The sequence below is a fragment of the Ursus americanus genome, chromosome 12 (assembly GCF_024610735.1).
Source record: "Ursus americanus isolate L20-20 chromosome 12, mUrsAme1.1.p, whole genome shotgun sequence".
NCBI lineage: Eukaryota > Metazoa > Chordata > Mammalia > Carnivora > Ursidae > Ursus > Ursus americanus.
This window is the reverse complement of record NC_142138.1, coordinates 50,779,615-50,800,903: the sequence shown is the minus strand read 5'-3', so window position 1 is coordinate 50,800,903 and position 21,289 is coordinate 50,779,615. Positions and strand designations below refer to the sequence as shown.

The 21,289-nt window shown below is 39.7% G+C and overlaps 1 protein-coding gene across 9 annotated transcripts in view; it reads right to left on the bottom strand.

Moving 5' to 3' along the window:
* The window catches only part of CDC14A (cell division cycle 14A), a 190,235-nt gene that overhangs the window by 32,905 nt on the left and 136,041 nt on the right, over nucleotides 1-21,289 (bottom strand). For all 9 annotated transcript variants that reach the window (XM_045801664.2, XM_045801666.2, XM_045801667.2 and 6 more), the window contains 2 exons: nucleotides 17,961-18,099; nucleotides 787-946 (listed from right to left, as the gene is read on the bottom strand). In XM_045801664.2, the coding sequence (XP_045657620.1) occupies nucleotides 787-946; nucleotides 17,961-18,099 (299 nt within the window). The remainder of the gene's footprint in view (nucleotides 1-786; nucleotides 947-17,960; nucleotides 18,100-21,289) is intronic.

The window sequence follows — 21,289 nt, the reverse complement described above, 5'->3', positions numbered from 1 at the left end:
TGGGATTTGGTGGGACCCCCGACTTCTGATCTGCACAAGAGGGGAAGGAGAGCAAATGATGTCAAGGTTGCTTCCAGCTCCAAAAATGCCCATGATCCTACCTGTTGTACGTCACTTCCATTAGGTAGCAGGGTATAACAGAAAAAACACAGATGCAGAACCGCATAGATGTGGATTGGAATCGCCGACGTTAGAACTTCTCTGACATTCAATTTCCTTACTATAAAGAAGAGATCATATCGCCTAGACAATATTGCTGATACTACCTATCACCAGCTAGTTGTAGAGATTAAATGAGAGCATAGATGTCAGCTGTTCACAGTGGTTTGTTTAGAATAGAGCCTCAATTAAAGAAAAAAAAAGTTGCCCCATTTATGTTTTCAACTCTGGACTTTAAAAATCAATATGAATTTGAGACTTTCAAAAAACCACTTGTGGCATATACTGTTTCTTCAATTGTCACATTAATTCTTCTTTCTTTATATCCACTTCCATCTTCAAATAGAAAATTTGCTTTTCTGTTTCCTTTTTGTACATAGTCTCCAAACCAGAGTGGCCTCCTTTATAATTGTGCCCCCTAAATTACAGCTTTTTTATTTTTAAGGAAAGTGCTGTCTTTGCTCTGGATTCTTGTTTCACAGGTGGATGACTCTGCACCTAAAAATACGGGTACTCTCAGCGTCTCAGCAAAGAGATACTGCCGTGTCATGTATGTTCAGCTGGGGAACAAGAAATGCAGCACATGAGTCCTACGGAGACACGAAAATCTTCCTGAGAAAAACTCACCTCTCCAAATCTTTCCACGTTTTGTATTTTAGATAAGTTTCCACCAATAGACAGATCATCCAAGCTAGAAAGAATTTTATTAATACTTCCTTCACTGGATGGTCTGTTTTTCAGCTTGGATCGGAAAATGTCTCCTTGGACCCATAACGATGCCTGTTTTCTGTAAAAAGGAGAGAAAACAAAATAATCTGTAAAATAAATTACTATCACCCCCTCGAACATATTATATCCTATGGGTGAAAAGATTAGCAGATAAACCTTTACAAGTCAGACTAGAAAGATAATGAAATCTTAGAATTGTTTTTAAAAATCATTTTCTGAAAGTCGGAATGAAGTTATATGAATTAAATTAAATAAATTACATTAAAGTTCTATATGAAGCACAAATACCTCTCTTCAAATATATGACTACAGAACCACTCATGAGTCACCTATTGAGGTTCTTAGATACTTACAACAACAGCCACAAAAAAGACTGTGAGCCCATTTGCCTTTTACATATGAATCTGAAATCTGTAAGGTATTTCTCAAATAGCAATTTGATATGTCTATAAAAAACAGCTGGAGTGAACTGGACTCAAAGACGTAGGTGAAGAAACCTGAATCAGAGAGCACCTAAAAGACTACTAAAGCCATAACTGCGTGTGGCACCATGAAAAAACATACAACTTGAGAAACCCATTCTTACCACCTAAAAGCAAGGTACAGAGAGCCTCAACTAGACTGTCCTTTGAGAACCAGAAAATGTGCTTCATCTATAAGTGTTCTTTAATTCAATAAGCACAATTTTAACTGTTTTCAAGGGTACAAGAAAAGAACTTAAGACATGTAAACAAAATGACAGTCTGGGTTTAAAATTTTTATTGACAGAGTCACCTTCCTGCATTTCTTTTAAGATAAACTACCCATCAGATAGTTTTCATTCTATTCTATGTCATACTGTACAGAATAGAATTAAGCTAAAATTGTGGCTCATCAACAACAGGGGCTTGGGGAAATAGTGATATCAAAGAACCCAGTGCGTCTGGGAAACTGGGCTGTCTGATTTGGCTGAAGCAGAGGTTATGACAGAAGCAAGCGGCAACCAGTCCATGACGGACCCTGCCCGCCATGCTAAGTAATGCAGATCTGAGAATCGAAAAAAATCCCAATTCCAAAACGTTATAAAATGAAAACTCTGATGCGGCTGCCACTAAGGATGGAAATTACAAAGTGACACCTTTCGCTTGCTTGGTTTCAAAGACTCCATCTGTCCCATCCCTGGAAAGACTTGATTTGAACCTGAATATTAAAGATGAATAAGGTGTCAAAGCTGATTTGTGTGTTGCTAAGTGATGCTCTACTCAAGTGCCTTTTATGAAAAAGCGGCACTGCACCCAAATCCCTTTTTTATTGACAGTAAGAACCGCTCTGGCTTTTATTGTGGTGTCTATTACTCCTTAAAAGCCTCATCTCAAACAGAAGAAGTAAAACGTGTATTTTTAAGTATTTAGCATTTAAAAATCAAATCTCATGAAGCTAACACACCAGCTCAAAGTAAATCCTCCAGGAACGTAGCGGATTTTCTAAGACAGCATGAGATTACTAACCCTCTGCCATAAGAACGCGTGCTTTGAAATAACAGGCGGAGATCTGTCTTGATTTAAACAGAGCCTTTTGAGAGAGGTTGCCAGTGTTGGGGGTCAAGTGTTTTTGGCCAAGTCCTGGCCCTGGGTTAGTTAGGCCTGAGACATAAGAAAATAACTAACTTGGCTTCATTACAAGCAAAGTCACAGCCTTCACGAGTCTTTTTAAAAATCTGTTTTGAGGGGCGCCTGGGTGGCTCAGTTGGTTAAGCATCTTACTCTTGATTTCGGCTCAGGTCATGATCTTGGGGTCATGAGATGGAGCCCCATGACGGGCTCCTCGCTCAGCGGCGGGGGGCGGGGGGGCGGAGAATCAGCTTGAGAGTCTCTGTCCCTCTCCCTCTGCCCCTCCCCCTGCTCGGTGGCACTGTTACAGGTGTTCCTGGTTTTGAATTCAGAGCACAGTGATAAGTCATTGCAGCTCCTTCTGTTTGCAGCGGACTTCTTCTCCCTCACATCCTTGCGTCCAAACTAAGCCTATCTCCCCACCGTCTTAACTCTTCGTCTTCATCTTCATCACTTCTTCCATCCTGGACACACACTTGTCCAGTACCCTGACCTCAGTGTCCATCCAAAGCCACCATCTGGTGATTCTATACAGAAACCCAGCCCGTGTTCCAGCTCAAGGTAGGCCTACTCTAGCCGTGACCGGGGCACCAGTCTACCCTGCACGCCTCCTACTCCACTGCCCCAGGGCTATTATGGAAACAGAGATAGCTCCCAGTTTAAAGAACTGGACTAACAAAATCATCTAACTTGGTATCAGAGGAAGATAGATCAGAAAGCAGGACCCAATGTTCAGGAGGTGGAAAGGAGATACTATTCAAGGAGTTCTACACATACTTTGGTACAAATGAAAGATTTACTAGGAAGATGTTTAGACAGAGAATTTGAGGGTAGAAGGGAACATTCTTCATTCTGAAACACACAAGAAAACGTAGCTGGAAGAGAAAAAAATGAGTTAGAGATTTCCCAAAGTTAGCTGTAGTTTAGGTATAGACATCCACAGTCAGACGCTGGTTCAGTGATATCATGCCAAAATACAAACTTTACAACTAAACCTGGTGCATTATTGCTTACAAGACTATTCTGTTTCCACCTCTAACCCTTTCCACACACGAAATGAAACAAAAACCAGTCAATTGTCTATCTTTAGTAATTGACATGAGTATTTCAGGGCAAATTTCTGATGTCACCATTGCCCACAACTCTTATATATACCATATCCTTAATACTGGACTCCACATTAGGATTCATTTTTGCTTAGCCAATAGATTCAGTACAACTGACAGTCAATAAATGAAAAAATGACGCAATAGTGAATACTGAAAAGCAATTCAGAGGTCTATAAATGAGCGTTACTGCAAAAATGTGACTGTCAAATAGTGCAAACTTGAACCTACGCAATGCGCTTGTTATTCTTATAAGTAAACCACAATATCATCTATGGTTATTTTAAATTCCGGTTTATAACACTTCAGGTTTTAATTTCTGTATTTTAGGAACGATAAATTCTTAAATCTTTAAAACAGATTATAAAAAATGTTAATACATATTCCTTGAACTACTACATGTATCTAAAAAAATTACAAAAAAGAGTAGGAATCAATTATAATTAAAAACTCAAGCCATTATCGTTAGACATTTTCAAGAATTCTTCCATTTTCTTGAACAAGTTTTCTTCGTCTTACTTTTGATAATTTCCCAAAATAAAAAGCAATGGTTTAACTACTAATTTTTGATGTTGCTCATTCCACTTGTGAAACTTACCAAATACTATAAGCACCAAATTGAACGTAGCATAAGTGATATTTACAGGGTAAGAATGACCCATGGACCCTCATTATACAATGTGGTTGGGGGACCAGCAGCATCATATCACCTGGGAGCTTATTAGAAATGCAGAATTTCAAGTCCCACCCTAGAACTCGTGAACCAGAAACTACATTTAATAAGATCCCTAAGTGATTCTTACACACTTTAATATTTAAGAAGTACTATAGATAACTGAAGGCTTACAACTACATTAGAATCTTGACAAATATTCAACTGACTGGAAGTTGATGAAAATATCTATGATAATAAAGCAGAAAGGGGGAATTTTTGATTTAGGAATTTAGGAATAAAAAGAGAATCCAACAACAAAATTGTTCCCCTCAAAGATGACTTTATTCAAATTGGAAGCTCTACTTTACAAAGACAAAACTCCCTGCAGGGTAAAGATTTAGGCTTTATGTGAGTTCTGTGTCAGGAGGAAACTTAAAAGTAAAAAGAACTTCCATGCTCATGGATTGGAAGAATTAATATTGAAAAGTTGATACTGCCCAAAGCAATCTACAGATTCAATGTAATCCCTATCAAGATTCCAATGACATCTTTCACAGAAATAAAACAAACAATCCTAAAATTTGTATGGATCCCACAAAAGATCCCAATAGCCAAAACAATCCTGAGAAAGAACAAATCTGGAGGCATCACACGTCCTGATTTCAAACTATATTACAAAGCTAAAATTATCAAAACAGTATGGCAAGGGCATAAAAGCAGACACAGATCAGTAAAATGAAATAGAGAGCCCAGAAATAAACCCACACATATAAGATAAAATAATTTATAACAAAGAAGCCAAGAATACACAATGGAGAAAGGACAGTCGCTTCAATAAATGGCGTTGAGAACACTGGGCAGCCATATGCAAATGAATGACACTGGACCACAATCTTAGACTGTACACAAAAGTCAACTCAAAATGAACTAAAGACCTGAACATCAGACTTACAACCATAAGACTCTCAGAAGAAAACAAGCAATAAGCTCCTTGGTATTAGCCGTGGCAGTGAGTTTTTGGCTCTGACATCAAAAGCAAAGGCAACAAAAACAAAAATAAACAAGTGAGACTATATCAAAGTAAAAAACTTCTGCACAGCAAAGAAAACCTTCGACAAAATGAAAAGGCAGCCTACCAAATGGAAGAAAATGTTTGCAAATCATATGTCTGAAAGGGGTTAATATCCATAATATATAAAGAACTCACACAACTCAATAGCAAAAAACCAATCAGATTAAAAAATGGGCAGGGGATCTGAATAGACATTTTCCCAAAGACATACAGATGGTCAAAAAGTTCATGAAAAGATGCTCACCATCACTAATTATCGGGGAAATGTAAATCAAAACCACAGTGAGATATCATTTTACACCTGCCAGAATAGCTGTTATCAAAACAAACAAATAAACAAACAAACAAAAAATAGCAAGTGTTGGAGAGATTGTGGAGAAAAGGAGACCTTTGTGCAGTGTTGGTGGGAATGTAAATTGGTGCAGCCATTATGGAAAACAGTATGGAAGTTCCTCAAAGAATTTTATTTTATTTTATTTATTTATTTTGTTTTTATTTTTTTTTTAGAGAGGGAGACAGCCAGTGAGAGAGGGAACACAAGCAGGGGGAGTGGGAGAGGAAGAAGCAGGCTCCCAGCAGAGGAGTCCGATGCGGGGCTCGATCTCAGGATCCCGGGATCATGCCCTGAGCCGAAGGCAGATGCCTAATGACTGAGCCACCCAGGCGCCCCAAGAATTTTAAATATGATTACCATATGATCCAGCAATTCCACTTCTGAATGGAATGAAAACACTAGTTTGAAAAGATATATACACTGCTATGTTCATTGCAGCATTATTTACAACAGGAAAGACATGTTAGCAACCTAAGTGCCTATTAATAGATGACTGAATAAAGAATACACACACACATACAATCTGATACATAAATCACATAAATACATAAAGAATACTATTCAGCCACAAAAAAGAAGGAAATCTTGCCATTAGCAACAACATGGATGGACCTTGAGGGCATTGTGCTAAGTGAAATAAGCCAGAAAGAGAAAGACAAACACCATGTGATCTCACTTATATATGAATTCTAAAGAAAAAAAGAAAAAAAATTCATAGATAAAGAGAACAAATTGGTGGTTGCCAGAATGGGGGATGGGAAGTGGGCAAAATGGGTGAAGGGGGTCAAAAGGTATAAACTTCCAATTATAAAATAAATCAGTCCTGGGGCTATAATGTATAGCATGGAGACTGACTATAGTTAATAACACCGTACTGTGTAGCTGAAAGCTGTTAAGAGAATAAATCTTGAAAATTCTTATCACAAGAAAAAGAAATTCATAACTATGTTGTGGTGATGGGTGTTAACTAGACTTATGGTGGTGATTATTTCACAATATTTACAAATATCAACTATTACATCGTACACCTGAAACTAATATAATGTTACATGTCAATTACATCTTAATTAAACATTTTAAATTAAAAATAAATACATGAATAAAAATAAAACAACATCATCATATCATGCCCCATTGTAAAGAATCTCCGTGGGCTGAAGTCCTCGTGGGAACCCAGTATTGGCCCCTACAGGCTTCCTTTGTAACGAATGAAAGCTTTAATGGATCATGATCCAGAGGTCAGCACAGTGTCACAAACTGAACAGTCAATAAATAGACTCAAACAAGTCATGAAAGCAGCCTGACCCCACCTCTGTACTTCCACAGACTGTCCCTGAGAAGGATGAGTTTAGACTTGGCTCAATAATAAAAGAGACGTGTTCGTGCCTCATTTTAAAAACTTGAGGATGTTTGGTAGAACACATATCTTGGGTTCAGAATGGACTTTTTAGCTTAAGAACAACAGTTTTAAGTAGAAGAGAAACCACTTGGTGGTTGTTTTGTAAACAATTTTATTTATAGCCTAGAAAAAAGTTTAAATATAAGATTTCAGACCATAACAAAGAAGAGCTCTTGATCTGACAATACATAAATTCATCAACTCACAAGGATGTTAATATAATAACATCCCTCTTACTGCTGGTGGGATAGGAGGAAGTTTTCTTCAAGACGCAGAAACCAAACACCTGGCCATATTTTAGTCTTCAAGGATTAGCAGGATGTGTTTCCCTAAAGTCACGGATTTAGAATTAACATTACCTAAAAGGCAATGATTGGATGTTTCAACTCTGAAAGAATACAATTCCTCTAACTTACGCAGTCATTTTTGACAGATGAAAACCTGTCAGAAAACTTTTTAATCCTCTTACTTCTCTCCTAATGGATGTGTTACTTATTCATGCTTTTGCGTCATCGATGGTGTCACTCTCTTCATCTCTCCGACCATTAGTCAGGCTTCAAAGCCCTTCATCTCTCCTACCATTAGTCAGGCTTCAAAGCCTGAGACTGGTACCCACCTGTCTCTCATTCCTCAGTCTAACTTCCGGCCCCTTCAACAAAAGCCATCCCCTTTAGATGACAACAGTCTCTTTTCAATCTCCCTCTACCCGAGTCATCTTACACAGGGCTGCAGTGCAGTATTCCTTAAATAACATGTGCATCTCAGGACTCACCTACTTTAGATAGCCTGAAGTAGAAATGTGATGAATAAGAGAAGCTCAGAATGCCCATGTTCACAGAGGATCTGTGTATCTTACTGCACCTGCGTACTGACTATCCACACCACCGTACACTATCCATACAGTTACAGGAGTTTCCTATCTACGCAAAGCTGCTGTAGCAAATTACCACACACCTAGTGGCTCAGAAGAACACATATTTACTTCCACACAGTTCTGGAAGTCAGAAGGCCAACATCAATTTCACTGAGTTAGAGTCAGGTATTGGCAGGGTTGGTTCTTTCTGGAGGCTCTACAGGGAGAATCTGTTTACTTGCTTTTTTCAGCTGCCAGTGGCTGCCCATATTTCTTGGTTTATGGCCCCTTCCCCCACCTTCAAAGTACATCAATTCAATCTCTGTTTCCATCATCACATTTCTTCTACCTGACTCGTCCTGTGTCCCTGTGATTAGATTGAACCTACCAGAATAATCCAGGACAATCATTCCACTTCAAGATCCTTAACGTGACCACATTTGCAAGAGCCCCATTTACAATATATTGAGTGGGGTTTATTCCTGGGATTCAAGGCTTATTTAATATGTTTTTTTTAAAAAAAATCAAGGCAATCCACCAAATTAACAGGCTAAGAAAGAAAATGACATGATCCTATCAATCAGTGCAGAAAAAGTATGACAAAATTCCATACTCATTCATGATAAAACTCTCTGGAAAAGAGAGGGGAACTTCCTCCACTTGATAAAGTACATCTGTAGCAAACCTCTAATTACCATTCTATTTAATGGCAAATGCTTCCCCCGACCCCAAGATTAGGAACAAGTGAAGAATGTCTGCTCTCACCCCTCTTATTCATCATAGTGCTAAAAGTTCAGACTATGCACCAAGGGAAGAAAAGAAAAGACATGCAGACTGGAAAGGAACTAAAACTGTCCCTATTTGTAGATGACATGATTGTCTTTGCAGAAATCCCCAGGAATTCATGTGTGTACCTGTGCGCGTGTGCACACACACACACACACACACCCCCCCCTAAGTTTCAGGATATAAAATAAACATAGACAGAAAATCAACTGTGTTTATACATACTAGTGATGAACACATGAACTCTGAAATTTAAAATATAATACTATTCATAATCATGCAAAAAAAGCAAAATACTTAGGTGTAAATCTAACGAAACAGGACTTGTAAGCTGAAAGCTACACAATACTGATGAAAGAAATCAAAGGTGATCTGAATAAATGAAGAGACATACTGAGTTTACAGATTGGAAGACTCAAGAGTACTGAAGATGTCATTTCTCCCCAAACCGATATAGAGGTTTAACACATTCCTATCAAAATCGCAGCATGATTTTTTGTAGATATGGACAAGATTATTCTAAAATTTACACAGAAAAGGAAAGGATCTGGCACTGCTAAGATAATTTTACTAAAGGAGAAAGTAGGAGGAACTACTCTTCCAAGGCTCACTCACTATATAGGTACCATATCAAGAGAGTGTGGTATCAGAAGAAGGGCCAATAAACACATCAATGGAACAAACAAAATAAAGAACAAAGAAATCATAATAATACATATGCCCATCTAATTTTTAACAAAGATGTCAAAGCAATTCAATGGAGAAAGGATAATCTTTTCAACAAATAGTGCCAGAGAAACTGGACGTCCATAGGCAAAAAAAAAAAAGAATCTTAACCTAAGTCTCACGCCTCATACAAAAAATTAACTCAGAATGAATCACCAACTCAAATGAAAACATATAACCAGAAACCTTTTAGAAAAAACATGAGAAATTATGGGAATCTAGAGCTAAGCAGAGAGATCTTAGATTTGATACTAAAAGCATGATCTAAAAAAGGGGGAAAATGATAAATGGGACTTCATCAAAATTTAAAATTTTTCCTCCGTGAAATATCCTATTAAGAGAATGAAAGACAAGTTATAGACTGAGAGAAAATATTTTGAAAATATTTACCAGATAAAAAACGGTCACTTAGAATGTATCCAGAACTTCTCAAGGGACACCTGGTTGGCTCAGTCAGTTAAGGGGGTCTGCCTTTGGCTCAGGTCATAAACCCGGGGTCCTGGGATTGAGCTCCCTAATCAGTGGGAAGTCAGCTTCTCCCGCCCCCTCTGCCCCTCCCTGCCATTCGTGCTCTCTATCTTGCTCTGCTCTCTCTGTCTCTCAAATAAATAAATAAAATCTTAAAAAAAAAAAAAAAGCTCTCAAAACTCAATAATAAGAAAACAAACAACTCAATAAGAATGGACAAAAGACTTGAAGCGACACTTCACCAAAAAGATACATGGATGGCAAATAAGTGCATGAGAAGTTTCTTACAGTTACTGAATAGGGAAATGCAAATTAAAACCATAACGATATATCATTATATACCTATCAGAGTGGCTAAGACAAAAACAGCAACACCACCAAATGCTGGCAAATATAAAGAAAAACTCAATCATTCATGCATTGCTAGTAAGAATGTAAAATAAAACAGCCACTCTAGAAAACAGTTTGACAGTTTCTTATAAAACTAAACATGTACCATACAACTCACCAACTGCAGTCTTTCTTGGGCACTTAGCCCAGAGAAATGAAAACTTATGTTCACACAAAAACATATATACAAACATTTATAGCATCTTTATTCATAATAGCCAAAAACTGTAAACAGCCCAGCTATCCTTCATGCTTAACAAACAGGAGTGCATTTATACCCTGGAATACTACTCAGCCATAAAAAGGAACAAGGGAGGGGTGCCTGGATCACTCAGTCAGTTGAGCGCCCGATTCTTGATTTCAGCTCAGGTCATGATCTCAGAGTCATGGGATCGAGCCCCATGCTCAGTGTAGAGTCTGCTTGATATTCTCCCTCTTCCCTCTCCTGCCCCCCCAACTTGTTCTCACTCTCTCTCTCTCTCTCTAAAAAATAAATAAATAAAATCTTAAAAAAAAAAAAAAAAGTCAGGGAAGGAAGTGAACCGAAGTATGTCGTCACCACGGCACCTCAATCTCCCTGTGAGCCGGCACCTGCCCCCAGTGGGCCACAGCACACCCTACAATGCAGCAGAGATTACACAGGCACCCCACACTCCCCTTCTAGACACCCAAGCAAGTGGTCCCAGTGGGAATCTTTGCTCATTCCCTTGGCCACCATATCCCCAGGAACTGCTTCATAGAAAGTCATCTGATGGCCCATACCCCATGGCCTCTACAAGCCTTTCAGAACCAAACCCATCATGGCGCACGCCCTGGATTACCCCTGTCATATCACAAGACCAACCATTTCAGGTTCTCCAATGTCAACTAGACCCTTATCTCCAAATGACACTTACATCTCCTAATTTCCCATCCCACCCCTCAAATCCAATAATACCATCTTATAATAATCTTTTCAGAAAATAAAGATGGAAATGCTTCACAATTCATCTTATGAAGTCCGCATAATCCTGATGCTGAAACTTAAAAGTATTACAAGAAAAGAAAATCACACATCATTACCTATCATGAACATGAACACAAAAAATCCCTAAGAGAACATTAGCATATCAAATCCAGCCATATGAAGACATAAAAGCACATCATGACCATTATGGCTTCACATCTGAAAAGGAATGTAATTCACATTTAGCAGAATAAAGGAGAAAAAATTACAAGATTATCTTGATAGGTACAGAAAAAAACTGTCAAAATTCAATACCCGTTATTAATAGAAACTCTCAATAAACTAGAAATGGAAGGAAATTTCCTCATTCAGATAAAAGTCATCTGTGAAAGCCTCACAGCTAACATCACATTGAGTGGTAAAAGAATGAATGCTCTCTCTAATATCGAGAGCAATGCCAGGATGTCCATTTTCACCACCTCTAACTAACATTGTACTGGAAATCTTAGCAATAAGGAAAAAAAGGACAACTACCAGAACTAATAAGTGAAAATGGTAAGGTTGCAAGATACATGTTAATTTTCAAAAATCAATTTCAGCAAAATTTTAAATTCTGCTCATTAAAAGACATACAGCACAATGTATCTGCCAAAGACTTGTATCTAAAATATATATACAAATATCAAATCACTATGTTATATGCCTGAAATTAACATAATGTTATATGTCAGTTACACTTCAATTAAAAAATCATCTCACTGGGGCACCTGGGTGGCTCAGTCTGTTAAGCATCTGCCTTTGGCTCAGGTCATGATGTCAGGGTCCTGGGATCAAGCCCTGTGTTGGGCTCCCTGCCCTGCTGGGAGTCTGTTTCTCCCTCTGCCCCTATCCCTTATCCCCCGCTCATTCTCCCTCTTTCTCTCTCTCTCCCTCTCTCTCAAATAGGTAAATAAAATCTTAAAAAAAAAAATCTCAATGAAAAGCAGAAATCCCCATCGTAAAGCTGCAACATACAACTTCAACTGCTCTTCCAAATATTAAATAATTTGTAGGAAAACAATATATTTTCCATCAACTCTGTATATAGTACTGTGAAAAATAATGGTTTTATAGTAACTTCAATGAATATTTTTAAAATAAACTAATACCTTGGAAATTCTGCAAAAAAAAATTTGGGAAAGAAACAAAATATATTTTGAAAATAAAAATAAAATAAAATAATAACATAAAATATATAAAGAACCACTACAATTAACAGAAAGAAAAAAAATTTTAATAGGCAAAGACTTGGCCAAACATCTCACAAAAGATACATATGTGTATGAAAAAAATGTTCAATATCATTAGTCATCAGGAAAATACAAATTGAGACACTATTTCACACCAACCAGAATGGCACCACTCCTGCCCCAAAAAACATGTTTACAAAATAAAATGTTGGCAAAGATGTGGAACAATTAGAACTCATACTCCTATAAGTAGCATATAAAATGATTTAACCACCTTGGAAAATCATTCCTCATAAAGTTAAACTATATCTAACCCTATGATCCAGCGACCTCATTCCTAGGTATTTAAACAAAGGAAATGAAGACATATGCCCACAAAGAGACTTGTAGAAGAATATTCACAGCAGTTTCACTCATAACAACCAAAAACTAAACATCACCCAAAGACCCATCAAGAGTCGTATGGGTCAATACATCATGATACATTCAAACAATGGAACACTAAGTAATAAAAAGAAACAAACTACTGCCATACTTAACATGAATGTATCTCAAAATAATATTCTGAGAAGAAAACAAAGACCAAGAACAAGTAAAACAAATCTATGGGGTTAGAAATCAGAAAGTGATTAGAAGGGAACCCCCGTGTGCTGTGGGTGGGAATGCATACTGGTGCAGCCTACTGTGGAAAACGGTATGGCGGTTCCTCAAAAAAATTTTAAATAGAACTGCCACATGATCCAGCATTTGCACTTCTGTGCATTCATCTGAAGAAAATGAAAACACTAACTCAAAAAGGTATCTGCACCCCCATGTTCGTTACAGCACTATTTGCAATAGCCAAACATAGAACCATCCAAATGTCCACTGATGGCTGAATGGATAGAGAAAATGTGTTATATACATAATGAAATATTATTCAGCCATAAAAACAAAGGAAATCTTGTCATTTGTGACAACATGGAGGGACCTTGAGGGCATTATGCTAAGTGAAATAAGTCATACAGAGAAAACAAATACTATATGACCTTATTTATATGTTGAATCTAAAAAAAAAAAAAAACCCAAACAAGAAACAAGCTCATAGATAGAGATAACAGATTGGTGACTGCCAGAGGTGGGTGGTAGGAGAAATGGGTGGAGGGGGGTCAAAAGGTAAACTTCCAGTTATAAGATAAATAAGTCCTGGGGATGTAAAATGTAGCATGATGACTACAGTTAATAATCCTGTATTTGCATATTTTAAAGTTTTAAGAGAGTAGATCTTTAAAATTCTCACCAAGAAATTCTATTCAAAAGACACTACGGAGTGAAAAAGCAAACCCAAAGAGAAGCAGAATATATCTGCGTTACATAGAATGGACAGTGTGCGTGTAGCCAGAATATTGATACACCTACACATTGAGATGAAAAAGTCTGATAGAAAGATGGGTAAGAGATGTGAAAATAGGGGCGCCTGGGTGGCACAGCGGTTGGGTGTCTGCCTTCGGCTCAGGGCGTGATCCCGGCGTTATGGGATCGAGCCCCACATCAGGCTCCTCCGCTATGAGCCTGCTTCTTCCTCTCCCACTCCCCCTGCTTGTGTTCCCTCTCTCGCTGGCTGTCTCTCTCTGTCAAATAAATAAATAAAATCTTAAAAAAAAAAAAGAGAGATTTGAAAATATATTTCATAAAAGAATACACAGGGGCGCCTGGGTGGCTCAATGGGTTAAGTGTCTGCCTTCAGCTCAGGTCATGATCCCAGGGTCCTGGGATCGAGCCCCACATCGGGCTCCCTGCTCAGCAGACAGCCTCCTTCTCTCTCTCCACCCTCCCCCTGACTCATGCTCTCTCTCTCTCTCTCTCAAATAAATAAATAAAATCTTTTAAAAAAGAGAGGGAATACACAAATGGCCAACAAATACATGAAAAGTTCAACCACATTAGTTAACAGCGAACAACAAATTAAAACTATAAAGCAAATTACCACTACAAGCAGAGTATAATGACTTAAATGTAAAAGACTGACAATATCAAGTATTAGTAAGCTTGGAACTCCCACCCCTGTTGGTAGGAACCGGAGGTGGCAGACCTCCTTTGGAAAAGTCTTTAGTGATACCTTCTATAACTGAATGTCCTGTTCACAGGTATTCATCCAACAGATAGATGTACCAAAGATATGAAATAGCCCCAAACTGGACACAACTTAAATATCCATCAACAGAAGAACTAAAACTGTATTCAAACAGTGGAATTTTATCAAGCAATGGAAATGAACACACTATTTACACAAAACAATAAAATCACATTGACTGAAAGAAGCTAGACATACATACTGATTCTAAGGCTACAATCAGGCAAGACTCATTTATGGTGTTAGAAGTCAGCATAATAGTCACACGGGCAGAAGAACTGGGTGGTGAATGGAAGGAGCACAAGGGGGGCTTCTGGATGCAGCTAATTGTTCTATTTCCTGACCTGAAGAATGGTTACATGGGTAAGTTCACTTTGCAAAAACTGACGAGCCGACCTCTCAAACCGCCCACTCCCAGCTCACTATATTCTACCCACACTAGCCTTCTTCTTTTTTTTTTTTTTAAAGATTTTATTTATTTATTCGGCAGAGAGAGAGAGAGACAGCCAGAGAGAGAGGGAACACTAGCAGGAGGAGTGGGAGAGGAAGAAGCAGGCTCACAGTGGAGGAGCCTGATGCGGAGCTCGATCCCACAACTCTGGGATCACGCCCTGAGCTGAAGGCAGATGATCAACGACTGAGCCACCCAGGCGCCCCCACACTAGCCTTCTTTCTGAGCTTCAAAAATGGTGCACGTGTTCCCATCTCAGGCCCTCTGCATGCCTACTACCCAGGACACAGCCCAGACTGCCAGCACTGGCTCCTTCCCACCCTCGAGGTTCTGGCTCTCTTTCAAGAAGCCTTCCTTGACCAAAGTGCTCTCCGGTCCCCTGTAATCACCCCCTCCCCTACCCCTAGTCTCCACTGTTCATGTCACTGTTAGAAATCATCTCGTGTATAAACTTACATGCTAGTTTCTTGTCTGCTCCTTCCACTAGTGCTATTACCTCTGGGAGTAAAGCACCTTCTCTGGCATGCTCCTGCGGCCACCCCAGGCCCCGGAGTACGGCCCGACAAGAGCGCACATCTGACAAACATCTGTTGGACGAATGAACGTCACAAAGGCACGAAGCAATGTATTCTGCTAGGAGGCACATCAAGACACAGGCTTGGAAAGGAAAGGGTGAGAGGAGAAGAGGACGCGAGAAGTATGCACAGTCGAGTAAAGCACAACAGCACCTCTGGTACCACTCAGAGCGAACAGCAGACGAGACCCCTGCTTGGACGGACGTGATCTAACAAAGCCTGGGGAAGCCTGGGACTGACGCAGGCATCTCCCCTTGCTAGCTCTGTAAGAAATACTGTAACACATGAAGGTCCAGTGCCTCAAAGAACCTGCTTTCAGGAAGGTTCTGACCTAAGCGTTAATGACTTATTTTAGGCCTGATCTTAATTTAATAACTTTCATTAACAACAGATTATAATGCTTCAGTTATGCAAGGAAGTCACTCCTGTACCTCAGTTCTTACAGAAAAATACTTAAGAAAACTATAATATGGACTCACACCAAAGGAAATATCCTGAGTTTTCTAGCTGAAAAAAATGAAAAAAAAAAAAAAAAAAAAAACAACTTTCTTCAGCATAGAGCGCCCTTGCCTCATAACCTAATGTCTTCTGTTGTTATTTTGAGATGTGGCAGAGAGAGGAGGCATAGTAGGGAGAGGGGGGAGGGGGGAGGGTACAGGCACACAGCAGGAGGGTGGTGGTGGGAAAATGAGGTGCAATTCTGAGCTACATCTCCTCACCTTGGGAGCCACACCTAGCAGAGTGCCCGGAGCAAGGCGGGTATTCAGTAGGTACCTAATAATGGAACATTCTTCCCAACAATGGTTTTAAGAGACTGATGGAGCGTCTTTACGAATCAGGCTTAGTAGTGCCTTGGTTTCTGTTTCCTAATCCTAAGGCCATTTATTTCACTTTAGTGAGCAATTAGTACAACAAGCTGCTGGCAGGTACACAGCCCCGAGCTCCACGCTCTAGGCAACATCAAGCAAAGAGAGGAGATCCCTGCCTGAGAATCTGAAAAAGAATACATCTCTAAAATAATAAAATTACTTTATTTGTATCTCACAGGTCAACCCTAGAAACCTCTGTCTTCTTAATGATCCTGTTCTTGGTATTTTTTTCTTGTGTATTCATTACATTTCTTTTTCATTCTTTGAAGCGAAGGTATAAAGTCACATGTCCAGCACTGTTTTCTTACCACCCCCCTCCCCGGGGCCTGGCAACTACAGTCATTCCTCAGCAGGATTCCTCAAATCCTTTATCCGGTTCAGATGCTTGTGGCTTACTTACAGCATTTTTCTGTGAAAATCGCCATCATTTGTTTCTCACCAACAGAAAACGATTTAAACAGGAAAATAATTAATTATATAAAAAAGAACGCTATTCAAGATATACCCATAGCAGCATAAAAAGAAAAAAAATAAAATTTCTGTATAAGATTATAGTTGATAACACTTTAGAGCTGGACCTAAATCAGCTAACGTTAATTTCATCTCCTTATTTTATTAAAGGATAAATCAGTGATAATTTCTAAAATTTTACAGGGAAACCAGAAAGGATCGCTCTCTTATGAGTTAAATCTCTCCACCTAATGGGCCGGGGTTTGACAAATAGTTCATGCACACGTGAGTGAATGAATGAATGAATTTATAAGTATTCTTCCAAATAACGGTCATAAAACCACTTAGTGGCATGGCCAGGACTAAAACCCAGTTCTCTTTTTCCTTCCTCGGTAACTCATAAGTTGCAGCTACTTGAGCAGTTTAGTTCGTTGTCAGGAAAGCAGCAATGTCACCGAAATCACTGATGGACCTTAGTTGTGGTTTTTTTCATTCTGCTTTTAGACATGCAAACAAAAGAAAAGAATGAAAAGTGTCAAGTAGGATGACATAAGAAAATTGCACTGTAGCCAGATCACACATAGAAAATGACAGAAAAAAGGTAGGCAGAGATGGCTCTGTGATTTTCTTCTCTCACCTGATCTGAGATATAAAAAAGGTACAAAGTGAGAATGCATTAGCTGTCAAATCAACAATATTCCATTAGAGGCACAGACTTCTCTCACAGTGCAGCCATTTTATAACCACAGGCTTGACCTAGTCCACAACCAGGAGAACACGAGGTAGAAAATGATCAGAACGAGGACATAGGGGCGCCTGGGTGGCTCAGTCGGTGAAGCGTCTGCCTTCGGCTCAGGTCATGATCTCAGGGTTCTGGGATCAAGTCCCGCATTGGGCTCCTTGCTCAGCGGGGAGCCTGCTTCTCCCTATCCCTCTGCCTGCTGCTCCCCTGCTTGTGTGCTTGCTCTCTCTCTTTCTCTCTCTCTGTCAAATAAATAAATAAAATCTTAAGAAAAAAAAAGAACGAGGACATAATATGATAACAGAAGCCATATACTTACTCTTCCAGGAAGTGCTGCTGGGGTCCTATAATGGAGCCTGGCCGGCATATTCTGATCCAAGCAATTATTTCAGCGTGTGTAAACCTGTAATGTTTCATGACATAACAGGCTATCAATGTCCCTGTTCTTCCAAGACCAGCTGCAAGAAAAGGAAACAGACCAAGAAAGACAAAATGTAGCAAAGGCACCCACAGAAATCTTGAAATCAAACCGTGCCCAGAAACTGCAATGGTTTCAAGTATAACGTAAGTGTTTTAAACCCAGACAATAACGTAATGCTTTTTACATGATGTGGGGTTAAAAGATAATTCTAACTCAAGAAATCTTCTAAAAATAGATCATATAATTAAAATAAGCCAATATAAAAGCATATAAAAATCAGAGCAAGGGTCTCAAAAAACGATCAAGTTTAACCCCCAGGGGCCTTAGGCAAGGCCTGTCATGGTGAATATTGTTAAGGCAATGCGGGTTCCGTGACAAGCACTTGCAAAATATCGCCTGTCAGGTATCTCCACCCTGCCCACCCCGGACCCCAGCCCAGGCTGAGATGAATCTATAGTTAATAGTTTGGCTGTGTGACCCCCTGAGTCAGCCGTGTAACTGACTATATTATCATGGCCAATGTTAGCTTATTTAAATGGTTAGGGTTTTTTTTTTTTTTAACATACTGTAGAATAAGGAATCATAGAATCAAAGTTGGACGACACCACAGATGTCATCAAGCCTCATCGACTCCCTAGCCCACAACTGTTTCAATACCACCTCTATCAGACGGTCATCCAAGCTCCCCGGCACTCCATCACACACCAGGATTTCATGATTTCCTCAGTCAGTAGGTATGGATGGAGCCCCTACGACCTGCCAGGTATGTTCTAGGAGCTGGGGGCACAGTGACAAATAAAGGAGACATGCTCACCGCCCTCGGGAGAGCACAGTTCACTGAGGAAGAACAAAGCAAACAGAGTGCTCAAATTTCATTTCCCCGGGCTCCTGCATTTTCTAAGAACTTTGGTGTTAGCTTCTGTGTTTTATGTTGAATGCACTCTCTGTTACATAAGATTAAGTAACACGGTTAGAAATGCCTTTCAAAAAAATGACTTTCAATGAAATTTTGGTTATTTTCGTGAACTCTGATTTCTTCAAGGTGTTTTTACCAATTGTTGTATTTTTTCCCTCTCTCCAAAGAAATAAAAGTGATACGACTTGATTTGCATTTTAGCCAATCTTTAAAAAAAAAAAAATACACACTGACTTCCTCCTTTTGCAAAAATATTCAAAAAATTTATCAAGCCACAGGTTCTTGATAGTGGTGGTTGTTCATATACCAGAACAACGGAGGCCCAAAGATACCAACCAATTGACTCATACAGCAAGTGAGTATGGAATTCAGGACCAAAATTCCCCCATGGTCCTGATTCTCACCCTAGAATTCTTTCCACTCTTGGCTCACATCCTGTCACTCATTTTACAGGTACTGACTGAGACCAACGTTGTACAAGACACCGTGAAAGACCTGGAAACAGAAATATGAAGACAAGCAGGATGCCTGCCCTCAGGAAGCATATAGGACTGAACCAATAATGCTCATTTACAAGCATTTACTAAATCTTTCCATATCTGGCTTCTTGGAGTTAGATTCAGTACCGTAAATTCTTATTTAAGTATCATCCATGAGCAAAGCAGTATGCGGAGTTATTTTTCCACTACTTAAAAATCTGTTTGTATCATATACACTATTACTTTTTTTTTAAGATTTTATTTATTTATTTGTCAGAGAGAGCAAGAGCGAGAGCGTGAGCACAAGCAGGGGGAGCGGTAGGCAGGGGGAGAAGCAGCTCCCCATTGAGCAAGAAGCCTGATGCGGGACTCGATCCCAGGACCCTGAGATCATGACCTGAGACAAACGCAGATGCTTAACCGACTGAGCCACCCAGGTGTCCCTACACTTTTTCTTATAGAAGAATAAAATGGCTCTGCGGTGCCTGGGTGGCTCAATCAGTTGAGCATCCGCCTTTTGGTTTCAGCTCCGGTCATGATCTCATGGATCATGGGATCGAGCCCCAGGTCGGGCTCCCCACTCAGCAGGGAGTCTGCATGAAGATTCTCTCCCTCTGCCCCTCCGCCCACTCGCACTTACACTCTCTCTCAAATAAATAAATCTTTAAAAAAAGAAAAGAAAAAGAAAGTAGCTCTTTGTTTTTAAGCATTAAATTCAGCTAGTCAAATGCTTACTCAAGATGCCCAGGACAGGGTTCTGCTCATAGAATAGGGATATAAGCAAGTATAGGACATAATTTTTGATCACGGTGAGTATCAGAGTAGTTGCGGAATACTAAGCAAGAAACAATAACAAAGAAATGAAGTTTGAACTGAAACTGGGCTCTCAGAGAAAGGAAGGGGGTACTGTGTGAGCTGCTGGTGTCTTCAAAGAATGTGTGATTGCTGACACAGACGTTAGCAGACTCTTAAGAATAGGAAGGTCACAGAATATTTTCAGCAGAGGGTGTGATGAACGAAAGCCTGGCTGGAGAACGTGTCAGTGGGTGTCGGGTGCAGAATAAGGTCGGATGGGTGGAAAAGGCCAGAATAAAGAGCACCTCTGAGCCAAGTGGAAGGGCCTGGGCTTAGGTGAAGTAGGTTCCCAGTCGTGGGCCAGAGGCACAAAGGACTACTGAGGTATCGTTAGGAGTCCCCAAAGCCAGGTCCGCCGGGCTCTGAGCACTGGTTAAGTCACATCTCCTGGCTATCTGCATTATTATTCTCAAAGACAGGTAGCTGATGCTTTGATGAACAAAATTCAGCCCATTTTAAAAGTATTACAGAATTCGTGATATTATCAACAGCTAATAAACATACAACTGCTAACATGTAAAAAATCTGTATTTTTTCCTTTAACCAATGGAAAGGGCAAAATAAAGTTGCCATGTATTTGGGGGCAAGAAAGTGCCGTGATAAAAGCAGATGGATTTGGCTGCAGCACAGGGCCTATGTTGGAAAGTACAGAGCGGGGGAGCCAGGGAGCGGCTGGGGGGCTGGGGCAGCAGGGCGAGGTGGGGCAGGAAGGCGAGGTGGCCGGAAGGGGCACAGACCTCGGTGATAAAAACGAAGAGCTGAATTAGAAAGACATTTGGACTGGGTCACAGGGAAAGTCAAAGATGACTGATATTTCTGGCCTGGAAAACTGGTCCAGGTCAATTTCATCTGTGAAAACATTTAGTTAGAAAAGGAAACGGGAAAGTTGACAGCTTTATTTTTAACATGTTTAAGAATCTTTTCCCCCAAAAGGAGAAGCCCTTTTGTCAGCTTCGCTGGTCAAATAATAAAGAGTA